The following is a 25,198-nucleotide window of genomic DNA, read 5'->3' as shown; positions in this document are numbered from 1 at the left end:
GTTTAATAATAAAATGGAAGTTATTGGGTCTGATGCTGACCAGAGGCTGAGCAAACGATGTTAACCCAGGGCAGTTCAGGTATTAACATTTCAGCTCTCTGTATAAATTCTGGTCTCTTGTACTGTCACATTCTGTACTTCTCTAAGGTAGTCCCCTGATAATCTCATCAATACTCAACTTAAACACAAGTATTTTTTGAAGTTGAAATAAACTAAAGGGTTAGAGCTTTGTTGCTGATTTCAAAAAGAGGTTTTAATGGTGAGCCTACCCTTTAAAGAGCTACTGTCAACATAAGTACATTTTAAAATCATACAAAGAACTATAATTAATATCCCATTTTTTGGCTTGTTTCTGCCTTTTTAATATTTGCTTTGCTGATTACTTCCTTTATAGTTTTACAAGCCTGGAGGAGCAGGATGGCATGAGGGACTAACATGCATAGTTGAGCATTCTGGGTTAATGGCTTATACCTCTGCTGGTGTTAATTCAATGTTGTCGTACTGCTGAGCTCAGTGACTGTTCTAAGCCATGTTTTCCACCCTTGCCTTCTCAGATACCTTATAGCAATGTTATCAATGAGTAGGTGGGTGGTCAGATAATGCTGCGATCTCCCAGTGTTTTCTAAATTACAAAACCTACTACAAGAGGAGCTCAGATTATATTTGTACATCTCATTATTTTGGAGAATCTTACTTAAAAAATAATATTTGGTCACAGCTATAACACCTTTTTCTAACTCCCATAGTCCTGATGAATTTTTACAAATTCATTTATTGGTTCATTTATTTTTATGAACCCAGAATTGCTGAATATAGCACAAATACATGAATAGAGGTAATCAAAAAGATGCGCCTATGATTTTAATTTGCATTTTCTTTCACCGAACCGCAGCATTTAATGGTGCACACTGCAGACAGGAATTAGGTGTGAATGTCTGCAGAAACACTCGGTTGATTGACTGCACTGAAGATCATAACAAACCATGCATAATGTTCATCAGCCTCAAAAAACAACTTCCATTCTGTAAAGACAGAAACAGCCACGTACCAATTTGTTGCCCATTGCCAACCTATGGTAGCTTATTTTAAATCAGATTATTATGGCTAATACTAGTCAGTCTCCCATGATGTTGTATGCAGGGTGTCAAGACCAAGTGTAGTATTCAGGTCAAACAGGGTTAGGGGATAGGGGATAATTAGACCCAGATGGAGGGAAAAGGGACGAGAAGATGGCAAGTGGGAGACAATGATATGGAGAGAGGGAAGAGGGGGAGGAGTGGAGTGGAAGAGGGGGTCATGGGGTGGGGGGGCCACTAAGAAGGGTAGAGGGAAGGGAGAACATAGGAACAGGAGTAGGACATTCAGTGACTCGAGCCTGTTCCGCCATTCAATTAGATCATGGCTGATCTGCGACCTAACTCCATATACCCGCCTTTGGCCCATATCCCTTAATACCTTTGGTAAACAAAAATCTATCAATCTCGGATTTAAAATTAACAATTGATCCAGCACCAATTGCATTTGCGGAAGAGAGTTCCAAACTTCTACCACCCTTTGTGTGTTGAAGTGTTTCCTAATTTCACTCCTGAAAGGTCTGGCTCTAATTTTTAGACTATGCCCCCTAGTCCTAGAATCCCCAATCAGCAGAAATAGTTTCTCTGTATCTACCCTATCTGTTCCCCTTAATGTCTTGAAAACTTTGATCAGATCACCCCTTAACCTTCTAAATTCTAGGGAATACAACCCTAATTTGTGTAATCTCTCCTTGTAACTTAACCCTTGAAGTCCGGGTATCATTCTGGTAAACTTACACTGCACTCCCTCCAAGACCTATATCCTTGCTAAGGTGTGGTACCCAGAACTGCTCACAGTACTCCAGGTGTGGTTTAACCAGGGTTTTGTATAGCTGCAGCATAACTTCTACCCCCTTGTATTTGGGTCCTCTAGATATAAAGGCCAGCATTCCATTAGCCTTTTTGATTCTTTTCTGTACCTGTTCATGACATTTTAATGATCTATGTACCTGGACCCCCAACTATTTTTAGCTTTTCACCATTTAGAAAGTACCCTGTTCTATCCTTTTTAGGTCCAAAGTGGATGACCTCACATTTGCCTACATTAAAATCCATTTGCCACTGTTTTGCCCATTCACTTAATCTATCAATATTCCTTTGTAATCATCTACATTGCCTATAATGTTGCCTATCTTTGAGTCATCGGCAAATTTGAATTTATGACTTTCTATGTCATCATCTAAGTCGTTAATGATTGGGTGATTGGGCAGATGCATGGCAGCTGCAGTATAATGTGGATAAATGTGGTGTTAGCCACTTTGGTGGCAAAAACAGGAAGGCAGATTATTATCTGAATGGCAATAGATTGGGAAAAGGGGAAGTGCAACGAGACCTGGGTGTCCTTGTGCACCAGTCACTGAAGTTAAGCATGCAGCTGCAGCAGGCGGCTAAACACAGAAACATAGAAGATAGGAGCAGGAGTAGGCTATTCGGCCCCTCGAGCCTGCTCCGCCATTCAATGCGATCATGGCTGATCATCCAAATTCAGTACCCGGTCCTGCTTTCTCCCCATACCCCTTGATCCCTTTAGCCTTGAGAAATATATCCAACTCCTTCTTGAATATATTTAATGAATTGGCCTCTACTGCCTTCTGTGGTAGAGAATGCCACAGGTTCACCACTCTCTGGGTGAAGAAATTCCTCCTCATTTCTGTCCTAAATGGCCTATCCCTTATCCTTAGACTGTGACCCCTGGTTCTGGACTCCCCGACCATCGGGAACATTCTTCCTGCATCTAGTCTGTCCAGTCCTGTCAGAATTTTATAAGTTTCGATGAGATCCCCTCTCATTCTTCTAAACTCCAGCGAGTACAAGCCCAATCGACCCAATCTCTCCTCATACGTCATTCCTGCCATCCCAGGTATCAGCCTGGTGAATCTTCGCTGCACTCCTTCCATGGCAAGAACATCCTTCCTCAGATAAGGCGACCAAAACTGCACACAATACTCAAGATGTGGTCTCACCAAGGCCCTGTACAACTGTAACAAGACATCCTTGTTCCTGTACTCAAACACTCTCGCTACGAAGGCCAACATACCATTTGCCTTCTTAACTGCCTGCTGCACCTGCATGCTTACCTTCAGCGACTGGTGCACAAGGACACCCAGGTCTCGTTGCACTTCCCCTTCTCCCAAGCTATTGCCATTCAGATAATAATCTGCCTTCCTGTTTTTGCTACCAAAGTGGATAACCTCACATTTATCCACATTATATTGCATCTGCCATGCTTCTGCCCAATCACCAAACCTGTCTAAATCATCCTGGAGTTTCTCTGCATCCTCCTCACAGCACACACGCCCACCCAGCTTTGTGTCGTCTGCAAATTTGGAGAAGAAGGCAAATGGTATGTTGGCCTTCATAGCGAGAGGATTCGAATACAGGAGCAAGGATGTTTTGCTGCAGTTGTACAGGGCCTTGGTGAGACCACACCTTGAGTACTGTGTGCAGTTTTGGTCGCCTTATCTGAGGAAGGATGTTCTTGCCATGGAGGGAGCGCAGCGAAGATTCACCAGACTGATACCTGGGATGGCAGGAATGACGTATGAAGATTGATTGGGTCGATTAGGCTTACACTCGCTAGAGTTTAGAAGAATGAGAGGGGATCTCATTGAAACTTATAAAATTCTAACAGGACTAGACAGACTAGTTGCAGGAAGGATGTTCCCGATGGCGGGAGAGTCCAGAACCAGGGGTCACACTCTAAGGATAAGGGGTAAGCCATTTAGGACTGAGATGAGGAGGAATTTCTTCACCCAGAGTGTGGTGAACCTGTGGAATTCTCTACCACAGAAGGCAGTTGAGGCCAATTCATTAAAAATATTCAAGAAGGAATTAGACATATTTCTTAAGGCAAAAGAATCAAGGGATATGGGGAGAAAGCAGGGACAGGGTACTGAATTTGGATGATCAGCCATGATCGCATTAAATGGCGGAGCAGGCTTGAGGGGCCGAAAGGCCTACTCCTGCTCCTATCTTCTATTTTTCTATGTTAATAAATATGGTGAATAGTTGAGGCCCCAACACAGATCCCTGCGGACACCACTAGAAACCTCCTGCCAATTAGAGTACCTACACATTATCCTTACTCTCTGTCTCCTGCCGCTCAGCCAATTTCCTAATTTGCCCTCAACTCCATGGGCTTCTACCTTAGTTAACAGTCTCTTATGTGGGACTTTATCAAATGCCTTCTGGAAGTCCATATATATAACATCCATAGACATTCCCCTGTCCACTACTTTAGTCACCTCCTCAAAAAATTCAATCAGGTTTGTCAGGCATGACGTACCTTTCACAAATCCATGCTGGCTCTCTTTGATCAACTGAAAATGTTCAAGGTGTTCAGTCACCCTATCCTTAATTATAGATTCTAGCAATTTCCTGACAACAGATGCTAGGCTAACTGATCTATAATTCCCTGGTTTCTCTCTCTCGCCATTCTTAAATAGCAGAGTGGCATGTGCAATTATCCAATGTTAAGGAAATGGAGAGAACTTTGGAAGATTATATTTAGGGCATCTGCAATGTGTTCACCTACTTCCTTTAAAACTTCTTTTAAAACCCTGGGATGGGAACCATCTGGTCCTGGGGATTTGTCACTCTTTAGTGCCATTATTTTCTTCATTAGTGTTATTTTACTTATGTTAATTTTTTGAGTCCCTGTCCCTGATTCAATATTAGTTTCCTTGGGATTTCTGACATGCTATCCTCTTCCTCTACTGTGAATACTGACGCAAAGGGGAGAGCAGGGGGTGAGTTGCAAGGGGGAGAGGAACAGAGAGGAACAGAGAGGTGAGGCGTGATGAGGAGGATGATAATGTGGGGTGACTGGGAAGGCTGGAAAAGTCTCTCAATGGGGTTGGGTTGCAAAATATAATCTCAGCAGGGGCAGGCTGCCTTTCCCTCCACCAGTGTCTCACCTCCTGATGCCCCAAATCCTTTCCATCATCTACAAGGCACAAGTAAAGAGTGTGATGGAATATTCTGCACTTGCCTGGGTGAGTGCAGCTTCAACAACACTCAAGAAGTTCAACACCATCCAAGACAAAGCAGTCCACATGATTGGCACCCCATCCACCACCTTAAACATTCACTCCCTCCACCACCGGCCTACCGTGGCTGCAGTGTGTACCATCTACAAGATGCACTGCAGCAACTCGCCAAGGCTTCTTCACAGCACTTCCCAAACCCGCAACCTCTTCCACCTAGAAGGACAAGGGCAGCAGGCGCAGGGGAACACCACCACCTCCAAGTTCCCCTCCAAGTCACACACCATCCTGACTTAGAAGTATATCATCGATCCTTCATCGTCGCTGGATCAAAATCCTGGAACTCCCTCCCTAACAGCACTGTGGGAATACCTTCACCACACGGACTGCAGCGGTTCAAGAAGGCTGCTCACCACCACCTTCTCGAGAGCAACTAGCGATAGGCAATAAATGCTGGCCTTGCCAGCGACGCCCACATCCCATAAACTAATAAAAAAAAGGTCCTGCTTTTCCTACAGCAGGAAGAGAGCGGTGCTTGGCTGTCAGACCATATAGATGACAGAAATAGCAGATCTTGTGAATGCGGAGGATAATGCGATAGAAATTGAATGACGTGGTTGTTAAACTATATTGTTTTTGGCTTCAGCTGTGTATGTTAATTCACACTGTCCTATTCAGATAGCTCCAGCCTTTAATTTACTCGCTTTTTAAGCAAAAATATTTTATTAAAAAATTATATCAAAACCCAGAAATAAACACAATTGTGTTACAGATGATCATCTTTATAATGCACTGTTTTTTTTCAAAAAGGAGATATTGATGGTGCTACTCACTTTTGCAATAAATCATGTAATAAGGGACAATGCATTGCTTAATGAAATATTTAAATTATGTGAAATATGCTTTGTCGTCGAAAGTGCATTTTTCTATAATGTTATTGTAAAATATATAAAAGCCAAGTGCAGAATAATGGTTTAAGCTAAAGTAGATGTTTACCTCCCAACTACAATATTGTACAAACACTGAGTATTATGCAGGTGGCTCAGCTGTCTGAAGTTTTAAACTTACCTGTAGGTTTTGACTGTTTTATGTTATATTCTGTCTCTAGCAGAACAGTTAACAATTTGATCCATTCATAGAATAAGATGTGGTCATATATCTGCTATTTTATTTCACTTTATCAGCAATAAAAAGCTCAAGCTTCCTGATGCTGACTCAATGGGCTAAAAATTCAGTTGCGTAGTGCCTGTTGTTTGGGCGCTATGGGTGCTGAATTGGAACCAAAATGGTGTCCGAGCAGCGCGCGCACACTTCTGGTGCGGGCCATTCCGGACGCCATCTTGGTGAGGGCAGCCATTAGGAGCCTGTGCTGGAAGTATGGTAAGTAGGCAGGTCATGACATCAATCAGCGTACAACACTGATTTGACGCCAGAGCTGCCATTTTCGTCATCATCACTGGAGCTAACACCCTCTCTTAATTTTGCACAGTTGAACTTGCGTTCAGTGGCAGGAAGGACTCCCCACCAGCGCTATTTAAAGGGATCATTACCAACTTTCAGATAACTTGTTTTTTGATTTCTACTGGCTCTGTGTAAGTTTGTGGAAGTGTAGGAGCTTTCTAGAGTTGTTTAAAGTTGTTGAGGTGACAGGGAGTGGTGCTGCAAGTGGAGAAGGCCTTGCTGCTGACTTCAAGGGTTCTGGTCAGACCACTTGCTCCCAGTCATAGGTGCTCTAGTTGTCATCCCACTTGGCCTGCATCATGACAGGGAGATGGAGCAGAGGCAGCAAAGAAGAGGACAAGCTGCTCACAGAGGGAGGAGGAGGAGAGAATCGCTGTCAGTAGGAGGCCTTACCCAACTAGCATCTTCCGAGAGCAATTCTGTTACATCAGCCTGAGCCAGGAGCAGTGTGTGAGGCATCTGCACTTTATGGAGGAGTTGCTCACAGAACTCTGCCACCTCTTGCAGCCTCACTCCAGGGCAAGGACAGCACTGCCAGTGGCTGTGAAGGTGACCGGGCCTGAATTTCTTCACGTTGGGATCTTTCCAGGCTAGAGTAGGTGACATCTGTAACATCTCGCAGTTCGCCATCCACTGCTGCAGAAGAGAGGTCACAGAAGCTCTTTATGGCAGGACAGGGGACTTCATTGGCTTCTCTTTGACCAGAGAGAAGCAGACGGCTTTGCCAGGAGAGCAGACTTCCCCATGGTGCAGGGTGCCATGGACTGTACGCACGTAGCTTTGAAGGCGCCGCTTCCAAATGCTGAGATGTACCAGAACTGAAAAGGTTTCCACTCGCTGAATGTGCAGTTGGTGGGCAACCAGCTCAGCACATCATGATGGTGAATGCTCAGTATCTTGGCATCCAATATTACATCAAAAAATCAACTAATCACCCTTCAGCAATTCCGTTAGTGCCTTTCTTGCGTGAGCCATTGCCTATCCTAGTGCTTCTGTGCATTGCTACCCCAGTGGCTATAGCATGGCTGGTGGAAGGCTGCTGACTTTCAGTGGGGGAGACTGGAGATGGCCTTGCAGGACAACCTCGAGGAGCTCTGGGCCTAGTAGACCCGGCTTTGGACTGCACCACCTCGGCATGGGCGGCAGCAGTCAAGCTAGCTGGCTGGTTGACGGGCAACAGCAAGGGCACTGGCGGAGTGGCAGTGGTGAGAGTAGGATTGCTGTCATCCTGAGAGAGGATAACTGGGTCGTCCTCCACAGATCCATTGCCACTCCCCCGGGGCAGAACCTCAGCAATCCTAGTAATCTGCTGGAGTACAGACTGCTGGACTGCTGTGGCACCCTGCAAGCCTCAACACTGGTAAACCCAGCCATGGTGGCAGCCGAATTTGCTTGCGTGGCAGCAAGATGAGCTTGCGCATGACTTCATTCCGAGCTTCCATTGCAGCACTCAGACATTGGGTGGCTTCTGCTTGTGCTGCAATGGAAGCAGAGACTTCAGCCATCAGACACGGCATGATGGTGCAGCACTGCCTCAGCACTGCATTGAGGTGTCAGCCTAGATTATGTGCTCAAGTCTCTGGGAATCAAACCCAGGACTTTCTGATTCAGAAACGAGAGTGCTACCACTGAGGCAAGGCTGAAACCTAAGTAGAGAGAAAGAGAAAGGCTGAAAAAGTGAAACAGAAACAGATCATAGGAGGAGGGTGAGAAGGGGAGCAACAACCACATGGGGAAGAAGGACAAGGAGGAGGAAGAGCAGGGCAAGGATGGATACATTGATAGGATCAGCGGCACCTCATGACGTCAGTCCAGTGGGAGTTCGGGCCAGGGAATGGAATGTCTGTAATGATATAGTATAATGGTCATATAATTTTTCCACCTGCGTAGCTTCACTCTACTTGCTTGGTGTGAGATGGCCCATGGTCTAAGGATTACGCAGTGGGAAAGTTAATAAGAACATAAGAATTAGGAGCAGGAGTTGGCCATACGGCCCCTTGAGCCTGCTCCATCATTCAGTAAGATCATGGCTGAACTTCCAACTCAACTCCACTTTCTTGCCCAGTCCCCATATCCCTTGATTCTGCTAGAGTCCACAAGGTTGGGTCCACAAGTGCTTTAATGGATCTGCCTACCCCTTCCATGCTGGAAAGGATGGGCTCCAAGCTCTGTCCAAAGCCCTGTGCAAGGCTGGAGTTGGGCTCCTCCATGCTCCTTGACATTGCATTCAGGCTTTCTTGCAAGCCTGCCAATGCACCAAGCATTTCATTGTGCATACTCATCAGCGTTCTTCTGTACACCACCCTATCGAAGTTTTCATCTGAGTCCTGTGCAGCAGAACCCGTGGGCGACCTTGCCCTCCAGGGAACTGGTACCTGCGCTACCCTTTCCCCATGCCCTGGCTGCAGCCCACTCGTGCCCGGTGTCTTACCACCCGTGTCCAACCTATCCTCTAAAGTACACAGCGTGTCAGTATCTGAGCTGGTGGCTGGAAGTGTGAAATCGAGCGATTGTGTTTCTTCTTCTTCTTCTTCTTCACACTCCTCTGCCTCTTGTTCAACCACTGGCTGGGCAGGCTGGATTTCTTGGTTGTCTGAAATGAGAAAGACACAAGGGTAGGCTTGTGGTGAGGGGAGGGGAGAAAGCAAAAGATGCATGCTTACACCATGTGTAGCTTGTAAATCAGAAGAGATTGTGGAATGAGGGTAGTGGGATGTGAGAAGGAGGATAACGTTTGAGGATATCGGCATCTTGTACTCTTTCAGCCCCACCACTGCCCATGGGCTTGGCCATACCCCTGCGAAGAATGGCAAACAAGGACTCCTCCATCGGGGTGAGGTCATGCAGGTGAGCCTGGCCTCGCCAGTTAAGTTCTGCTGCCGCTGGTTATGCACCACCTTTTCTTGCAAGAGAAAGGGAAGTGTGTCATGTGTCATGTGTTTGGGTGATGTGGCTGTCATGCTGAAATAGCTGACAGTGTGTTCAAGCTGCGAGATGTGGATGTGAGGCTTGCAGCATTGGTAAGTGTCTGCGGGTGAAGTGAAGCTATGAATTTGAGGTGTGAGTCGTGTTTGGCAGAGATTGTTGGTAGGTGGGTGGTGGGGGTGTGGTGCATTGAGCATTGTGTGAAGATGGTGGGATTTGGCATTTGAAGATGTATTCACAGACCGTGACCATATCATGTGAGGTTATTAAACTTTGTCCTGCACTGAGTCCAGGTCCTCAGGGCATCACTGCTGGCATTTACCACAGTGGCTATCTGCTCCCACTGCCCTCTAGTCTGATGCCTGGGGGGCCTCCTGGCCCCCTGTGGAAAGAGGACGTCTCTCCTGGAGTTGACCTCCTGGACCAAGGCCTCTAGTGCTGCATCAGAGAACCTAGCTGCACGCGCTCTCCCCTGTTGTGCCATCATTATCACTTTGTCCACTGTTTTCCCAACCACTTCAATCACCTGTTGCAGGCAGGAGGCAACTCTCCTTTAATTGGAGCTAGCCTCACACAAACTTGGGCCCCTGCTAAGCATTCAGCCACTCAGCAGCGCTGAATGCTACAATCATTTATATGTGCTGCCTGCAGTCCCCCAAACGGTTGATATTGCCGTTTTTGGGGGATACCAAATTTCTAAACCAATGTTCTTTATTTTCATGTTATTTTACAGAATCTGAGGCAAACTGGTCATTTTCTTTTGCTTTTTTCAACCTTAATTAAAGAAGCGTGCAATAAGGGCACAGCAGTCATCATGGGTGACTTTAATCTACATATAGATTGGGCCAACCAAATTAGTAACAATACTGTGGAGGAGGAATTCCTGGAGTGTTTACGGGATGGTTTCCTGGACCAATATGTCGAGGAACCAACCAGAGATCAGGCCATCTTAGACTGGGTATTATGTAACGAGAAAGGATTAATTAGCAATCTTGTTGTACGCGGCCTCTTCGGTCGGAGCGATCATAATATGATTGAATTCTTCATTGAGATGGAGAATGAAGTAGTTGACTCAGAGACTAGGGTCCTCAATTTAAATAAAGGAAACTACGATGGTCTGAGGAGTGAGTTGGTAAGGATTGATTGGGGAATGGCACTCAAAGGGTTGACGGTAGATAGGCAATGGCAAACATTCAAAGACCGAATGGATGAGCTACAGAATTTGTTCATCCCAGTTTGGCATAAAAATAAAACAAAAAAGGTGACTCAACCGTGGCTAACAAGGGAAATTAGGGATAGCATAAGATCCAAGGAGACGACATATAAATTGGCCAGAAAAAGCAATAATCCTGAGGATTGGGAGCAGTTTAGGATTCAACAAAGTAGGACAAAGGGATTAATTAAGAAAGGGAAAATAGAATATGAGAGTAAGCTATCAGGGAACATAAAAACTGACTGTAAAAGCTTTTATAGATATGTGAAGAGAAAAAGATTGGTGAAGTCAAGCGTAGGTCCCTTACAGTCAGAATCAGGGGAATTTATAATGGGAAACAAAGAAATGGCAGACCAACTAAATTCATACTTTGGTTCTGTCTTCATAAAGGAGGACACAAATAACCTCCCAGAGATGCCGGGGAACATAGGGCCTGATGAAAGGGTGGAGCTGAAAGAAATCAGTATTTGTAGGGAAATGGTGTTAGGAAAATTGATGGGACTGAAGGCCGATAAATCCCCAGGGCCTGATAATCTACATCCCAGGGTACTTAAGGAAGTGGCCCTAGAAATAGTAGATGCATTGCTGGTCATCTTCCAGAACTCGATGGACTCTGGAACAGTACCCATGGATTGGAGGGTAGCTAATGTTACCCCACTATCAAAAAAGGTGGTCGAGAAAAAGCGGGGAATTATAGACCGGTAAGCCTGATATCGGTAGTGGGGAAAATGCTAGAATCTATTATAAAAGATGTAATAGCAGAGCACTTGGTAAGCAGTGACAGGATCGGACAAAGTCAACATGGATTTACAAAAGGTAAATCATGCTTGACTAATCTACTGGAATTTTTTGAGGATGTAACTGGTAAAATAGATAAGGGAGAACCAGTGGATGTGGTGTATTTGGACTTTCAGAAGGCTTTCGATAAGGTCCCACATAAGAGATTAGCGTGCAAAATTAAGGCACATGGGATTGGGGGCAAGGTATTGACTTGGATAGGGAACTGGTTGGCAGACGGAAAGCAAAGAGTTGGAATAAACGGGTCGTTTTCCGAGTGGCAGGCAGTGACTAGTGGGGTACCGCAAGGATCGGTCCTAGGACCCCAGCTGTTCACAATATATATTAATGATCTGGACGAGGAAATTGGATGTAATATCTCCAAATTTGCAGACGACACAAAGCTGGGTGGGAGGGTAAGCTGTGAGGAGGATGTTGTGAAACTCCAGTACGATTTGGACAGACTGGGTGATTGGGCAGAAACATGGTAAATGCACTATAATGTGGATAAATGTGAGGTTATCCACTTTGGTGGCAAAAACAGGAAGGCAGATTATTATTTGAATGGCAATAGATTGGGAGAAGGGGAAGTGCAAAGAGACCTGGGTGTTCTTGTGCACCAGTCGCTGAAGGTAAGCATGCAGGTGCAGCAGGCGGTTAAGAAGGCAAATGGTATGTTGGCCTTCGTAGCAAGAGGATTCGGGTACAGGAACATGGATGTCTTGCTACAGTTGTACAGGGCCTTGGTGAGACCGCACCTTGAGTATTGTGTGCAGTTTTGGTCGCCTTACCTGAGGAAGGACGTTCTTGCCATGGAAGGAGTGCAGCGAAGATTCACCAGGCTGATACCTGGGATGGCAGGAATGACGTATGAGGAGAGATTGTGTCGATTGGGCTTATACTCACTGGAGTTTAGAAGATTGAGAGGGGATCTCATCGAAACCTATAAAATTCTGTCAGGCCTGGACAGACTAGATGCAGGAAGGATGTTTATGATGGCCGGGGAGTCCAGAACCAGGGGTCATAGTCTAAGGATAAGGGGTAAGCCATTTAGGACTGAAATGAGGAGGAATTTCTTCACCCAGGGAGTGGTGAACCTGTGGAATTCTCTGCCACAGAGGGCGGTGGAGGCCAGTTCATTAAATATATTCAAAAAAGAGTTGGATATATTTCTTAAGGCTAAAGGGATCAAGGGATATGGGGAGAAGGCAGGGACAGGGTACTGAATTTGGATGATCAGCCATGATCTCATTGAATGGCAGAGCAGGCTCGAAGGGCCAAATGGCCTACTCCTGCTCCTATCTTCTATGTTTCTATGTTTCTATGTTAATCTCTTAGTCATATATGTGAGTGAGTGAATAATCAACTGTTATTTCACAGATGAATGCTATTGCTTTCCTTGAGCAGACAAGTCAGTGTCAGCCCTTGTACTAACAACGACCAGATTAAATTGTCCACTGTATCTTTGTACTGGTTGTTGATGGTTCATACGGGATATGCCACATGAAAGAAAAATCTTACTGCCACGGGAAATACTTTTGTTGTAAACACATTGGCCACGAAATTTGGTATCTTAGCGCCAGCGGTTAAGGCCAGTTTGAAGAAAAAAATGGTGGTTGCCTCGCTCCCACCCACTCCTGGCGTGGCCATCTTGGTGAGGGCGATAGTGTGGGTGGGACGTATGTGCACCAGTAGTATGCAGGGTAGGCAGATCGTGATATCATTCAACGTGCAATACTGCTTTGACGCACAGCCTGAAAATTTTGGACGTCACCGTGCCAACCAACGCCCTCTCCCAAACACGCACAGCTGAACATGTGTTCAGCTGCACGAGGGACTACTCCACGAGCGCTATTTAAATTGATACATCCAACTTGCAGGTAAGTTGATTATTTCTCTTGCACTGGCTCTTGCGAAGTTTATATCCATACTGGCTTGCTTGTTAAAGTGTGCAGGGAGTGCTGCTGGTTGCTGGGAAGGTGTGGCTGCTACTGACTACACCACTTGCTCCCAGTCATGGGGGCTCTACTTGCAGTCCCCCTCGCGCAGCAGCATGACAGGGAGATGGAACAGAGGCAGCAAAGAAGACAAGCTGCTCACAGAGGGAGGGGTGGAGGGCTCTCAGCAGTTGGCCTTACCCACGTAGGGTCTTCGGGGAGCACTTCTCCTACCTGCAACTAAGCCAGGAGCAGTGTGTTCGGCGGCTCCGCTTCACCAAGGAGATGGTCAAAGAATTCTGCCGCCTCTTGCAAGCAGACCTGCAGCCTCAGAGCGGGGCCGAGACAGCTCTGCCAGTGGCCCTCAAGGTGACTGTGGCTCTTAATTTTTTCGCCAGTGGATCCTTCCAGGCGGGAACAGGTGACCTAGCAAACATCTCGCAGTTCGCTGTCCAGCACTGCATCCGGGAGGTCACAGAGGATCTGTACTCTCGGAGAAAGGACTTCAATGTCTTCTCTCTAAACGGAGAGAAGCAGGAGGAGCGCGCATCTGGCTTTGCTAGGATATCGGGTTTCCCATGATGCAGGTCGGCATCGACAGTACACACGTAGCTTTGTGGGCACTGCATATCAATGCTGAGACATACTTTAACCACAAAGGGTGCCACTCACTTAGTGTGCAGTTGGTGTCCGACCACGCCAAGCAAATCATGATGGTGAATGCCTGGTATCCTGGCAGCAGTCATGATGCCTTCATCCTGCACCAGTCCAGTGTGCCAGCAATCTTCCAGCCACTATGTCGAACCCGAGGGTGGCAGTTCGGAGACAAGGGCTATCCACTCTTCACCTGGCTGATGACTCCCCACCACTCGTGGCCAGCAATCTTATAATGACAGCCATGCTGCTACGAGGAACCTCATCGTGCAGACCCTTGGGGTGCTCAACCAATGCCCTTGACAGCTCGGGAGGGTCTCTCCAGTACTCACCGGAGTGGGTGTTCCAATTCGTGGTGGTCGGCTGCACCCTCCACAATTTGGCCATCATGAGGGCGCTGCCTTTTCCACCATGGGTTCCATGACCATCTCAGGAGGAAGAGGAAGAGGAGGAAGAATGGAGCAGGCAGCCTGCAAATCCACATTCTAAACGGGCTGTCCGTGAGCACATCATCAGACTCCGGTTCCTCTGAATGAAACCCCAGATCTCCGTTGTTCAACACTTCCCCACTTTAACAAACCTTTGTCATGGAACATCACAGCGTCCTCTTGGCCACAACCCTGAAATGAAAGCCACTACAAAGCAAACATAATTAATGATTAATTCCAATATTACATTACAAAGTCAACCAATCATCCTTGTGCATTTGCTAAGTGCCTCTCTTTTGTGTGCCTTTGCCTGTCCTAGTGCTCCTACAAAGTGCTACCCCAGCAGCTGCAGCATGGCTGGTGGAAGGCTGCTGACATTCCGTGAGCGAGACTGCAGATGGCCTTGCAGGATGACCTCGAGCAGCTCTGGGCCTAGAAGACCCGGCTGTAGAGTACTCCACCTCTGCATGGGCAGCAGCAGTCTGGGCTGGCTGGCTGATGGGCAGCTACATTGGCACTGGCTTTCCCCCTGCCCTGGCTGCAGCCCACTTGTGCCCAGTGACTCACCACTGGCAGATCCTGTCTCTATACTACCCTCTAAAGTTCACGCAGTGCCATATTCTGAGCTGGTACCTGGAAGTATCCGATCGAGTGACAGTGTCTCTCCTTCTCTATCACTCTCCTCTACCTCTCCCTGCACAAGCTGGGCTGGTGGAAGTTCTTGGGTATCTGAAAGGAGAAAGTCACAAGGGTCAGATTGTGGTGAGGGGAAGGTGGGAGTAAAGCAAGATGTGCATGCTTACACCATCAGCAGCTTGTAAGTGAGAAGAGATTGTGGGATGAGGGGGAAGTGGGATGTGAGAAAAAGGATTAGGTATGAGCATACCATCATCATCAATGCTTTCAGCCTCACTGATCAGCATGGCCTCAGTGACGGTCCCTCCAGAAACGTCTCCTCCAGCAGGGTCAGGTTCTGCAGCCATGCCTGCTGTCCCCGCCCCCCCACCCAGAGTCACAAAATTGTCATTGGTGACTTTGACCAGAGCTATCTCAGTGCTGTGGGTAAGGCAAAAGCCAGACTAATAAGATTTGAGCAGGAAATTGCAATAGAAGTGAGCAGAGAGCTGAGTGAGATGAACTTCGAGAGAAAAGGGAGTTTCGAACTGGGGCAATAGTTGGACTATATAAACTTAGGCCTAAAGATTACCCTTCTCTTTAGGGCTAAGAAAAAAAAATCAGTGTTACTAGTGTGTAATGATGGGAGTTTGTGAAAATGTAAAATGTTGTCATTCATAGCGCATGTATTGAAATCGCCAAATTCTTTTTGTCCCAGTTCTGGGAAGTAAAGCTATATTTTTTTTCCATAGGCAGACCATTTTCTGCTTGTTGACTGGCTGTGAAATAGTTAATTCGTTAAGCGCAGATAGGGTAGATCCAACAGTCTAAAGCTAGTCACTTTTTTATTTGATTATAGAAACATAGAAGATAGGAGCAGGAGTAGGCCATTCGGCCCCTCGAGCCTGTTCTGCCATTTAATGAGATCATGGCTGATCATCCAAATTCAGTACCCTGTCCCTGCTTTCTCCCCATATCCCTTTATCCCTTTAGCCTTAAGAAATATATCTAACTCCTTCTTGAATATATTTAATGAATTGGCCTCCACCGCCCTCTGTGGTAGAGAATTCCACAGGTTCACCACTCTCTGGTTGAAGAAATTCCTCCTCATCTCAGTCCTAAATGGCTTACCCCTTATCCTTAGACTGTGACCTCTGGTTTTGGACTCCCGCCATCGGGAACATCCTTCCTGCATCTAGTCTGTCTAGTCCTGTTAGAATTTTATCAGTTTCAATGAGATCCCCTCTCATTCTTCTAAACTCTAGTGAATACAAGCCCAATTGACCCAATCTCTCTTCATACGTCATTCTTGTCATCCCAGGTATCAGTCTGGTGAATCTTCGCTGCACTCCCTCCATGGCAAGAACATCCTTCCTCAGATAAGGCAACCAAAACTTCACACAATACTCAAGGTGTGGTCTCACCAAGGCCCTGTACAACTGCAGCAAGACATCCTTGCTCCTGTACTCGAATCCTCTCGCTATGAAGGCCAACATACCATTTGCCTTCTTAACCGCCTGCTGCACCTGCATGCTTACCTTCAGCAACTGGTGCACAAGGACACCCAGGTCTCGTTGCACTTCCCCTTCTCCCAATCTATTGCCGTTCAGATAATAATCTGCCTTCCTGTTTTTGCCACCAAAGCGGATAACCTCGCATTTATCCACGTTATGCTGTATCTGCCATGCATCTGCCCAATTACCCAACCTGTCCAAATCATACTGGAGTTTCTCGGCATCCTCCTCACAGCATGCACGCCCACCCAGCTTTGTGTCATCTGCAAACTTGGAGATATTACATCTAGTTCCCTCGTCTAGATCATTAATATATATTGTGAATAACTGGGGTCCTAGCACCGATCCCTGCAGCACCCCACTAGTCACTGCCTGCCACTCGGAAAAAGACCCGTTTATTCCAACTCTTTGCTTCCTGTCTGCCAACCAGTTCTCTATCCAAGTCGGTACCTTACCTCCAATCCCATGTGCTTTAACTTTGCACGCTAATCTCTTATGCGGTACCTTATCGAAAGCCTTCTGAAAGTCCAAATACACCACATCTACTGGCTCTCCCTTATCTATTTTACCAGTTACATCCTCAAAAAATTCCAGTAGATTAGTCAAACATGATTTACCTTTTGTAAATCCATGTTGACTTTGTCCTATCATGTCACTGTTTTCCAAGTGCTCTGCTATTCCATCTTTTATAATGGACTCTAGCATTTTCCCCACTACCGATGTCAGGCTTACCGGTCTATACTTCCCCGTTTGCTCTCTACCACCCTTTTTTAAAGAGTGGGGTTACATTAGCTACCCTCCAATCCATGGGAATTTTGGAAGATGACCAGCAATGCATCTACTATTTCTAGGGCCACTTCCTTAAGTACCCTAGCATGTAGATTATCACACCCTGGGGATTTATCAGCCTTCAATCCTGTCAATTTCCCTAACACCATTTCCCGACAAATACTGATTTCATTCAATTCCTCCCTCTCATTAGACCCTATGTTCCCCGACATCTCTGGGAGGTTATTTGTGTCCTCCTTTGTGAAGACAGAACCGAAGTATGTATTTAATTGCAGATGCTGGAAATCCGAAATAACAACAGAAAATGCTGGATAAACTCCGCAGGCCAGGCAACTCCGTGGAGAGAGAAATAGAGTCCAAATTTCTCCATTTCTCTCTCCACGGATGTTGCCTGGCCTGCTGAGTTTTTCCAGCATTTTCTGTTGTTATCATGTATTTAATTGGTCAGTCATTTCTTTGTTCCCCATTATAAATTCCCCTGATTCTGACTGCAAGGGACCTACGCTGGACTTCACCAGTCTTTTTCTCATCACATATCTATAGAAGCTTTTACAGTCAGTTTTTATGTTCCCTGCAAGCTTTTTCTCATACTCTATTTTCCCCCTCTTAATTAATCCCTTTGTCCTCCTTTGCTGAATCTTAAACAGCTCCCAATCCTCAGCTTTGCTACTTTTTTTGGCCAATTTATATGTCCTCTCCTTGGATCTTATGCTATCCCTAATTTCCCTTGTTAGCCACGGATGAGTCACCTTTTTTGTTTTATTTTTATGCCAAACAGGGATGAACAAATTCTGTAGTTCATCCATGCGATCTTTAAATGTTTGCCACTGCCTATCCAACATCAACCCTTTAAGTAACATTCCCCAATCCATGCTAGCCAACTCACGCCTCATACCATCGTAGTTTCCTTTATTTAAATTCAGGACCCTTGTCTCTGAGTCAAATACTTCACTCTCCATCTTAATGAAGAATTCTGTCATATTATGATCGCTCCGCCCCAAGGGGCCTCGCACAACAAGATTGCTAATTAATCCTTTCTCATTACATAATACCCTGTACAAGATGGCCTGATCTCTAGTTGGTTCCTCAATATATTGGTCCAGGAAACCAACCCATATACACTCTAGAAGTTCCTCCTCCACAGTACTGTTACTAATTTGGTTAGCCCAATCTATATGTAGATTAAAGTCACCCATGATAACTGCTGTGCCCTTATTGCATGCGTCTCTAATTTCCCATTTAATGCCACCCCCAACCTCAGCATTACTGTTTGGGAGTCTGTATACAACTCCCACTAACGTTTTCTGCCCCTTGATATGTCTCAGCTCTACCCATACAGATTCCACATCATCAGAGCTAATATCCTTCCTTATGATTGTGTTAATTCCCTCTTTAACCAGCAATGCTACCCCACCTCCTTTTCCTTTTTGCCTGTTATTCCTGAATATAGAATACCCCGGATGTTGATTTTCCCAGCCTTGGTCACCCTGGAGCCATGTCTCCGTAATCCCAATTATATCATATCCGTTTACATCTATTTGCACAGCTAATTCATCCACCTTATTATGAATGCTCCTCTCATTAAGACACAAAACCTTCAGGCTTTTGTTTTAACATTCTTAGACCTTTTAGAATTATTATTTACTGTGGCCATGCTTGATTTACACCCTTGATTTCTCTGACTGCCGCTTTTGATTTTCTCCTTCCTGTCTTTTGCTTCTATGGTGGCATAGTGGTTAGCACTGTTGCCTCACAGCGCCAGGGACCCGGGTTCGAATCCGGCCTCGGGCGACTGTCTGTGTGCAGTTTGCACATTCTCCCCGTGTTTGAGTGGGTTTCCTCCGGATGCTCCGGTTTCCTCCCACAGTCCAAAGATGTGCGAGTTAGGTTGATTGGCTATGATAAATTGACCCTTAGTGTTAGGGGGATTAAATACGTGGGGTTACGGGGATAGGGTAGGATATGTGTTGGTGTAGGGGTTATGGGGATCGGGTGGGATATGTGTCGGTGCAGGCTCGATGGGCCAAAATGGCCTCTATCTGCATTGTGGGGTTTCTGTGATTCTATCCTTGCTTCCGTTTCCTCTGTCTCCCTGCACAGGTTCCCAACCCCCTGCCATTTTTGTTTAAACCCTTCCCAACAGCACTAGCAAACACTCCCCCTAGGACATCAGTCCCGGCCCTGCCCAGGTGCAAACCGTCCAGTTTGTACTGGTCGCACCTCCCCCAGAACCGGTTCCAATGTCCCAGGAATTTGAATCCCTCCCCCTTGCACCATTCCTCTAGCCACGTATTCATCTGAAATATCCGTCTATTTCTACTCTGACGAGCACGTGGCACTGGTAGCAATCCTGAGATTACTACCTTTTGAGGTCCTATTTTTTCATTTATATCCTAGCTCCCTATATTCATCTTTTAGGACCTCATCCAGATTTTTACCTATATTGTTGGTACCTATATGCACCACAACAACTGTCTGTTCACCCTCCCCCTCCAGAATGCCCTGCAGCCACTCCGAGACATCCTTGACCCTTGCACCAGGGAGGCAACACACCATCCTGGAGTCTCGTTTGCGGCCGCAGAAATGCCTATCTATTCCCCTTACAATAGAATCCCCTATCACTATAGCTCTCCCGCTTGTTTTCCTCCTGTCCTGTGCAGCAAAAGCACCCATGGTGCCAGGAAGTTGGCTGCTGCTGCCTTCCCCCGATAAGCCATCTCCCTCAACAATATCCAAAGTGGTATATCTGTTTGAGAGGGCAATGGCCACAGGGGACCCCTGTTTAATTCTCTCAAATTAAAAGTTTGGGATAAATCTGTGCAGTTTGATGAAACAGCTGCTACTGAGACCACAGCAGCAAGTCATTCTCTGTTGCGATTTGTATTGCTTGATAACATCAAGATGGGGCGGGGGGGAGGGTGGGGAACGGATGGTGAAGCAGTCAGTACCAATCTCTGTGAAATGCTGCAGCTGACAGAAGTATTGATGGTGTGGGACCCCAGAAGCCATTGCAGAAGGGGAGATAGAACATGTCCCCAGCACAGTCACAATAGTATACCACCCCAGTGTCAGCGAGTCTGAGAGGGCTCAGGTTAAGTTGGGAGTTTATCACTGACATATGCCAAGTGCTGTAATAGGACCTGCAGACACGTTGAGCAATTAGGACTGGTGGTTGAACTTACAGCAGCATTGAACTTCTATTCAGCAGGGCCTTTCTGGTGCCCTTCTGAGAATATGTCTGGCTTTAGCTAATTTGCAGTCCAAGAATGTGACAGATGCTCTCTTTTCACACGCAGCCATCTACATATAATTCCCTAGCAGCAGGAAAGAAGGAAAAGGCAGGGTTTTTTTCCTCAGTGGCAACTTTCCAACGATATTAGATGCCGTCGACTGTACCTATGTAGCCATCCACAAGCCTATAAACTATGCTATGACATAGAGATGGAGAGAATTTTTTTGATGCAGTGAGCTGTTAAGATCTGGAATACATTGCCTGGAAGGGTGGTGGAAGCAGATTCAATACTAACTTTCAAAAGGGAATTGGATAAATAGTAGAAGGGGAAAACATTGCAGGGCTATGAAGAATGAGCAAGGGAGTGGACTAATTGGACAGCTCTTTCAAAGAGCCGACACAGGCACGATGGGCCGAATGACACCTTTCTGTGCTGTATGATTCTATGATAGATGAGCGGAAGGGATATTTTCCATGAATGTTCAGTCGGCATTTGACACTGAGAATCATGCAAATGAACACTAGGAACCCAAAATTCCACAATGTCTTTTGCAAATCTGAGGCACTATCAGACCCAGTTAGGCTTTTTTCACTGTGAAATTTTCATCAGAAGTAGTGCTGGACGCTTCCTACGGCCATACCCCTTCCAAGCAGCCATCACTAAAAGAGGTGGCACTGATGGTGTCATCTAATTCCCATCAGCACCACCTCAGTTGTAACATGCTTCTACGTGCAGCTAGGTTGCATCCTCAGCAACATCAAAAGGAGCAGCTGCCACAAGATCAAGGACATTCATTCTGTCTTCTCCCCATAATTAGCTCACCCACTACATCATTGCTTTCCTCTTTACTAAGCATCTGCCCAGTGACATCCACCATGAGTGATTAGTTAGTGTTGGTGAGGGTGGCTCACTTGGTGGGATACAGAAGGTGAGTGGTGAAGAAGATGATGAGAATGTTGATGAGGACACAGTCATCATTATCCAGAGGGACAGAACGTGTGTCCTCAGCTGAGGAACCATGAGAGCCAGCTCTGAGATCCTGCATTTAAATGAAGGATGCTCACAGAGCCTTTAACCCATGTCGAGGCTGTTAATGAGGTGTCGAGCAATGTGCGTCAGTTGGTGGTTCAGATGGAGGAATGTACTACCTGTATCTGTGGTACCATGATGAATGTCTGAACCTGTCTGTAGTCGAGCCTGAAGCAAGTGTCAGCTTCAATACAAACTGCAGCAGTAGATCTTGAATCAAGATCTATTGGCATTACTGCAGACAGGCCAGTTATGACTACAGCCAGTTTTGGTACTAAATGCAAGAGAGCTTTCTCCTCTTAACTCTATTGACCTTTCGGGGCTGTATATTAGACAACTATCTATAGATGCACACATGGGTGAGAGTGCTATATCTCTGCACAGCTTGACGTTTGTGCCTTCCCTCCTGACCCCTCAGATGCATGAACATGTTAATGAAGGCAGCCTGGGTGAGGATGACCTTGCCATGTCTGAGGACACGTAGTCTTCAACAGGTTGCTCTGGGAACTTAACCACATCAAAAAGACAACCACCTCGGGCCCCAAAGGCTCCATTCTGCAAGCACAAGTAATCTACCTCAAAACCTTCCATCCTTGAGGTGACCCCTAGAACAAGTAGGAAGTTGGATGTAAAGGATAGATGTAAGGTAGATACCCGTTATAGTTGCAAGGAGGAAGGGCCAAATAGGAAACCACACACACTTTTAGGCACCTTGAACAAAGTTTTTTGGTACTATTTTCTGACAGTTTGATGGAATAGCACCTTTTATACTGAGGATTGGTCCATGGAGGGCTATGTAAGAGAGGGTCATGCAATAGCTTTAGTAAGAGTATTCAATTTCAATGAGAGAAACTGAGGAAATGTCATGGTCGTGTGATGGGCAGGAAAGCACATTATCAGACCTTGTCCCATATAGGAGTTTCCATAGTTATTTTTCAGCTGCCACAGACTCTTCATCGTGCTCCTGATCTTCAGTGTTTTGTAAAATTTCAGGCCCCTGAGCCTTCTGGCTTTAGTCTTCCTGCCTGTCTTTTACTATTGTATGATGAAAACCTTTTCCAGTAGCCAGGTGGTGAAGGGTACAGCAAGCCACAATGATGTGGGAAACCTTTGGAGGACTATACTGTCTCTCTTGATAAGCCCAAACACCTGAATCAATCCTTCAGGATGCCGATGGTTGGCCCCACAATGATTTTCATGACATTGTCTACCTTATTGTATGACATTTATTCAAGTATTGGGGGTTTCACAGTAGGGTCAGGAATCATTGCATTAAGGGGTTGCCCCTGTCCCTGAGGAGCCTTCCTGATCCCTGGCTTGGCCTAGTGAACAATCCTTGGATACTTAAAATGAAAGAATCATGGTGGATTCCTGGATAGCAGGCATTCACGTCCATGGTGATATGCTTGGCATGGCAAACAGAATACATGTTCAGCGAACTAATCCCTTTCTATTCACAAAGTTGGTTGGATTCTGTAAGGGGGCTCAAATGGTGTCATGGGTCTCATTAATTACTCTCTTGCACTCGGAAAATCCTGCCAGTCAGTAAAACTGGATTGGCCTTTTCTGTTTTGTCACTTCCATCGGGAATGAGATACACTACCCAGCATCTGTCACCTACTTAATGCAGCGGTAGGTTACAAATTCACGGCCACTGTAATTTTAATTGCCACGCTTAGTGTCATGGCAATGTTGAATGAAGACTCTAGGTCAGGGGCAAGTTCCTTTGGAAACTGCTGCCTTCTAATCCACTGGCATCTGGACAAGTTTAAATATGAACACTTTAGTATACCAGGTAACTGTGTATTTGTGTCAGTCTACCCCTGTGGTATCTTCCCCAATCATGCAAATCTTCATTCCGGCTTTCTCCACATCCTCTTTATCCTCTTCCTCAAAACACAGGTAGAGCGGAATGCCTAGGGGAATGTGCATTGTTGCAGGTGGGACAATGGATACCAGACTCTAAAGATGGCCACTAAGCCACACTCTCGATTTGCTACTGTCTCTAGCAGTCTGCAATTCCACTGACATACTGGTGTTAATTGTTGGGTGCGGGAACCTGGCATTGGGGGAAGGAAATTTAGTGTTGCATGTTGCTCACTTATTGCACATGGATATTAATGGTGCAGGTGAGAATTTGGGGGTTGTAGGGAATTAAGAGCGGGAGTAGAGAAAAATACTAAATCCCCCCTGGATTGATGGAGTATTGGTGCCAGGTTTCTCCTTCATATTTTCCTACTTTTAGGACTAAAATTGTACCCAAAATACGGCGTCAAACCAGAGGAAAGCCGCTATTAGCCTAGCCCAGCACTGACACTATCAGTGACAGTTTCTCAGGCTTCCTGCCTGTGTTATGGCATTGTCATCTGCCAAGACATCAACACTATTTGGTGAACTGTGCTTTGCATTGTTGCTGAGCAGCTGCCATTGTTGATGGGTGTTGTGCCCCTCTTCAGCAGTTATCACAACCCTTCAACCATAAATACTCGTAAAGCGCCTCATCTGGTGCTCCCAGCGAAACATTGTGATCAGAAAATCACAAGCCTACAACTCTGATTTTGCATCGAATCATTTAATTGGATGGAAAATCCGGGACTGCAAGTCTTCAATTTCCTTAGTAGCACTTACTGTGAATGCTGTTCCTTGCCAGAAACATCTGATTGGCCCTCTAATTTTTGGATTTGATGGTTATAATTGCATGTTCAGTGAAATAACCAGAACAAAAAGTTTAACTCTTGTGATTGGAGGTCTGAAATTACATTGTGCAGTATTAGCAGATAAATGCTTAATTGTTTCATGTGTAATTTCCTTGCAATTTCAATGGAGGTGTTAAGCTGTGTTTTGACGGATCCTTCTCGCAGACACTGTTTCTCTACCTCTTCCATTTCTAGTAAGCAACTTTTCACAGCCCTTTTCTTGAAGTTTGGTGGTTCGGTTCTCAGTGGTAGGGACTTCCAGTGTTCAATCACATGATCAGTTACACTCAGGAACAATGTTCCCTTTAATTGTTTTTGGGTGTGCTGCCTATTCAAAATCCTGTGCATGTGAGGTTCTTCCCATTTAAGAGCCGGTGAGCCGGCTGCACGGGAGCTCCACAGCCACGCAGCTTAAAGGGAACGCTGCTCAGGAAGCCCATAATTGTTTTTCTTTAAAAAAAAGCTTTACCATCACAGCTATTAATATGAGCCTGCGATATATTACAGTAAGCACAGGAAAATCCATTCCAAAGATGTCAGGAACCTCAGACTAATACATTGTTCTTGACTACTTTTAATTATGGTATTACAACTATGCTTCCTTTTCTATATTTTTAGGCCACTGATCGTGAGAGGGACCCAATCACCTATCGCATTCTAAATGGAGATCCACAGCAGGTTTTTAACATTACTCAAAAGTAAGAGGATATAGATAACTTTAGAAATGTAGCCAATATGACTGATGGAGTAAATTTTATGACTATGCACAGTGGGGAATTTGGAGACAGACAGTTTTCTGTCCATTAATGTCTTAATTATAATTTGATGTGTGAAGCTCTTGGGAGATGAGAATGTGTCAAGGTTTTCA

General features: G+C 45.7%; 1 protein-coding gene across 10 annotated transcripts in view; it reads left to right on the top strand.

The window, feature by feature from the left end:
- The window catches only part of pcdh15b (protocadherin-related 15b), a 1,235,959-nt gene that overhangs the window by 612,561 nt on the left and 598,200 nt on the right, over window positions 1–25,198 (top strand). For all 10 annotated transcript variants that reach the window (XM_085994900.1, XM_085994899.1, XM_085994897.1 and 7 more), the window contains one exon: window positions 24,949–25,028. In XM_085994900.1, coding sequence (XP_085851026.1) covers window positions 24,949–25,028 — 80 coding nt within the window. The remainder of the gene's footprint in view (window positions 1–24,948; window positions 25,029–25,198) is intronic.

This window comes from Somniosus microcephalus, chromosome 8 (genome assembly GCF_052327205.1).
Source record: "Somniosus microcephalus isolate GS21.2 chromosome 8, FLI_Smic_1.0, whole genome shotgun sequence".
NCBI lineage: Eukaryota > Metazoa > Chordata > Chondrichthyes > Squaliformes > Somniosidae > Somniosus > Somniosus microcephalus.
Note: the sequence above shows the minus strand (reverse complement) of the source record. Positions and strands in the feature narration are given on the sequence as shown.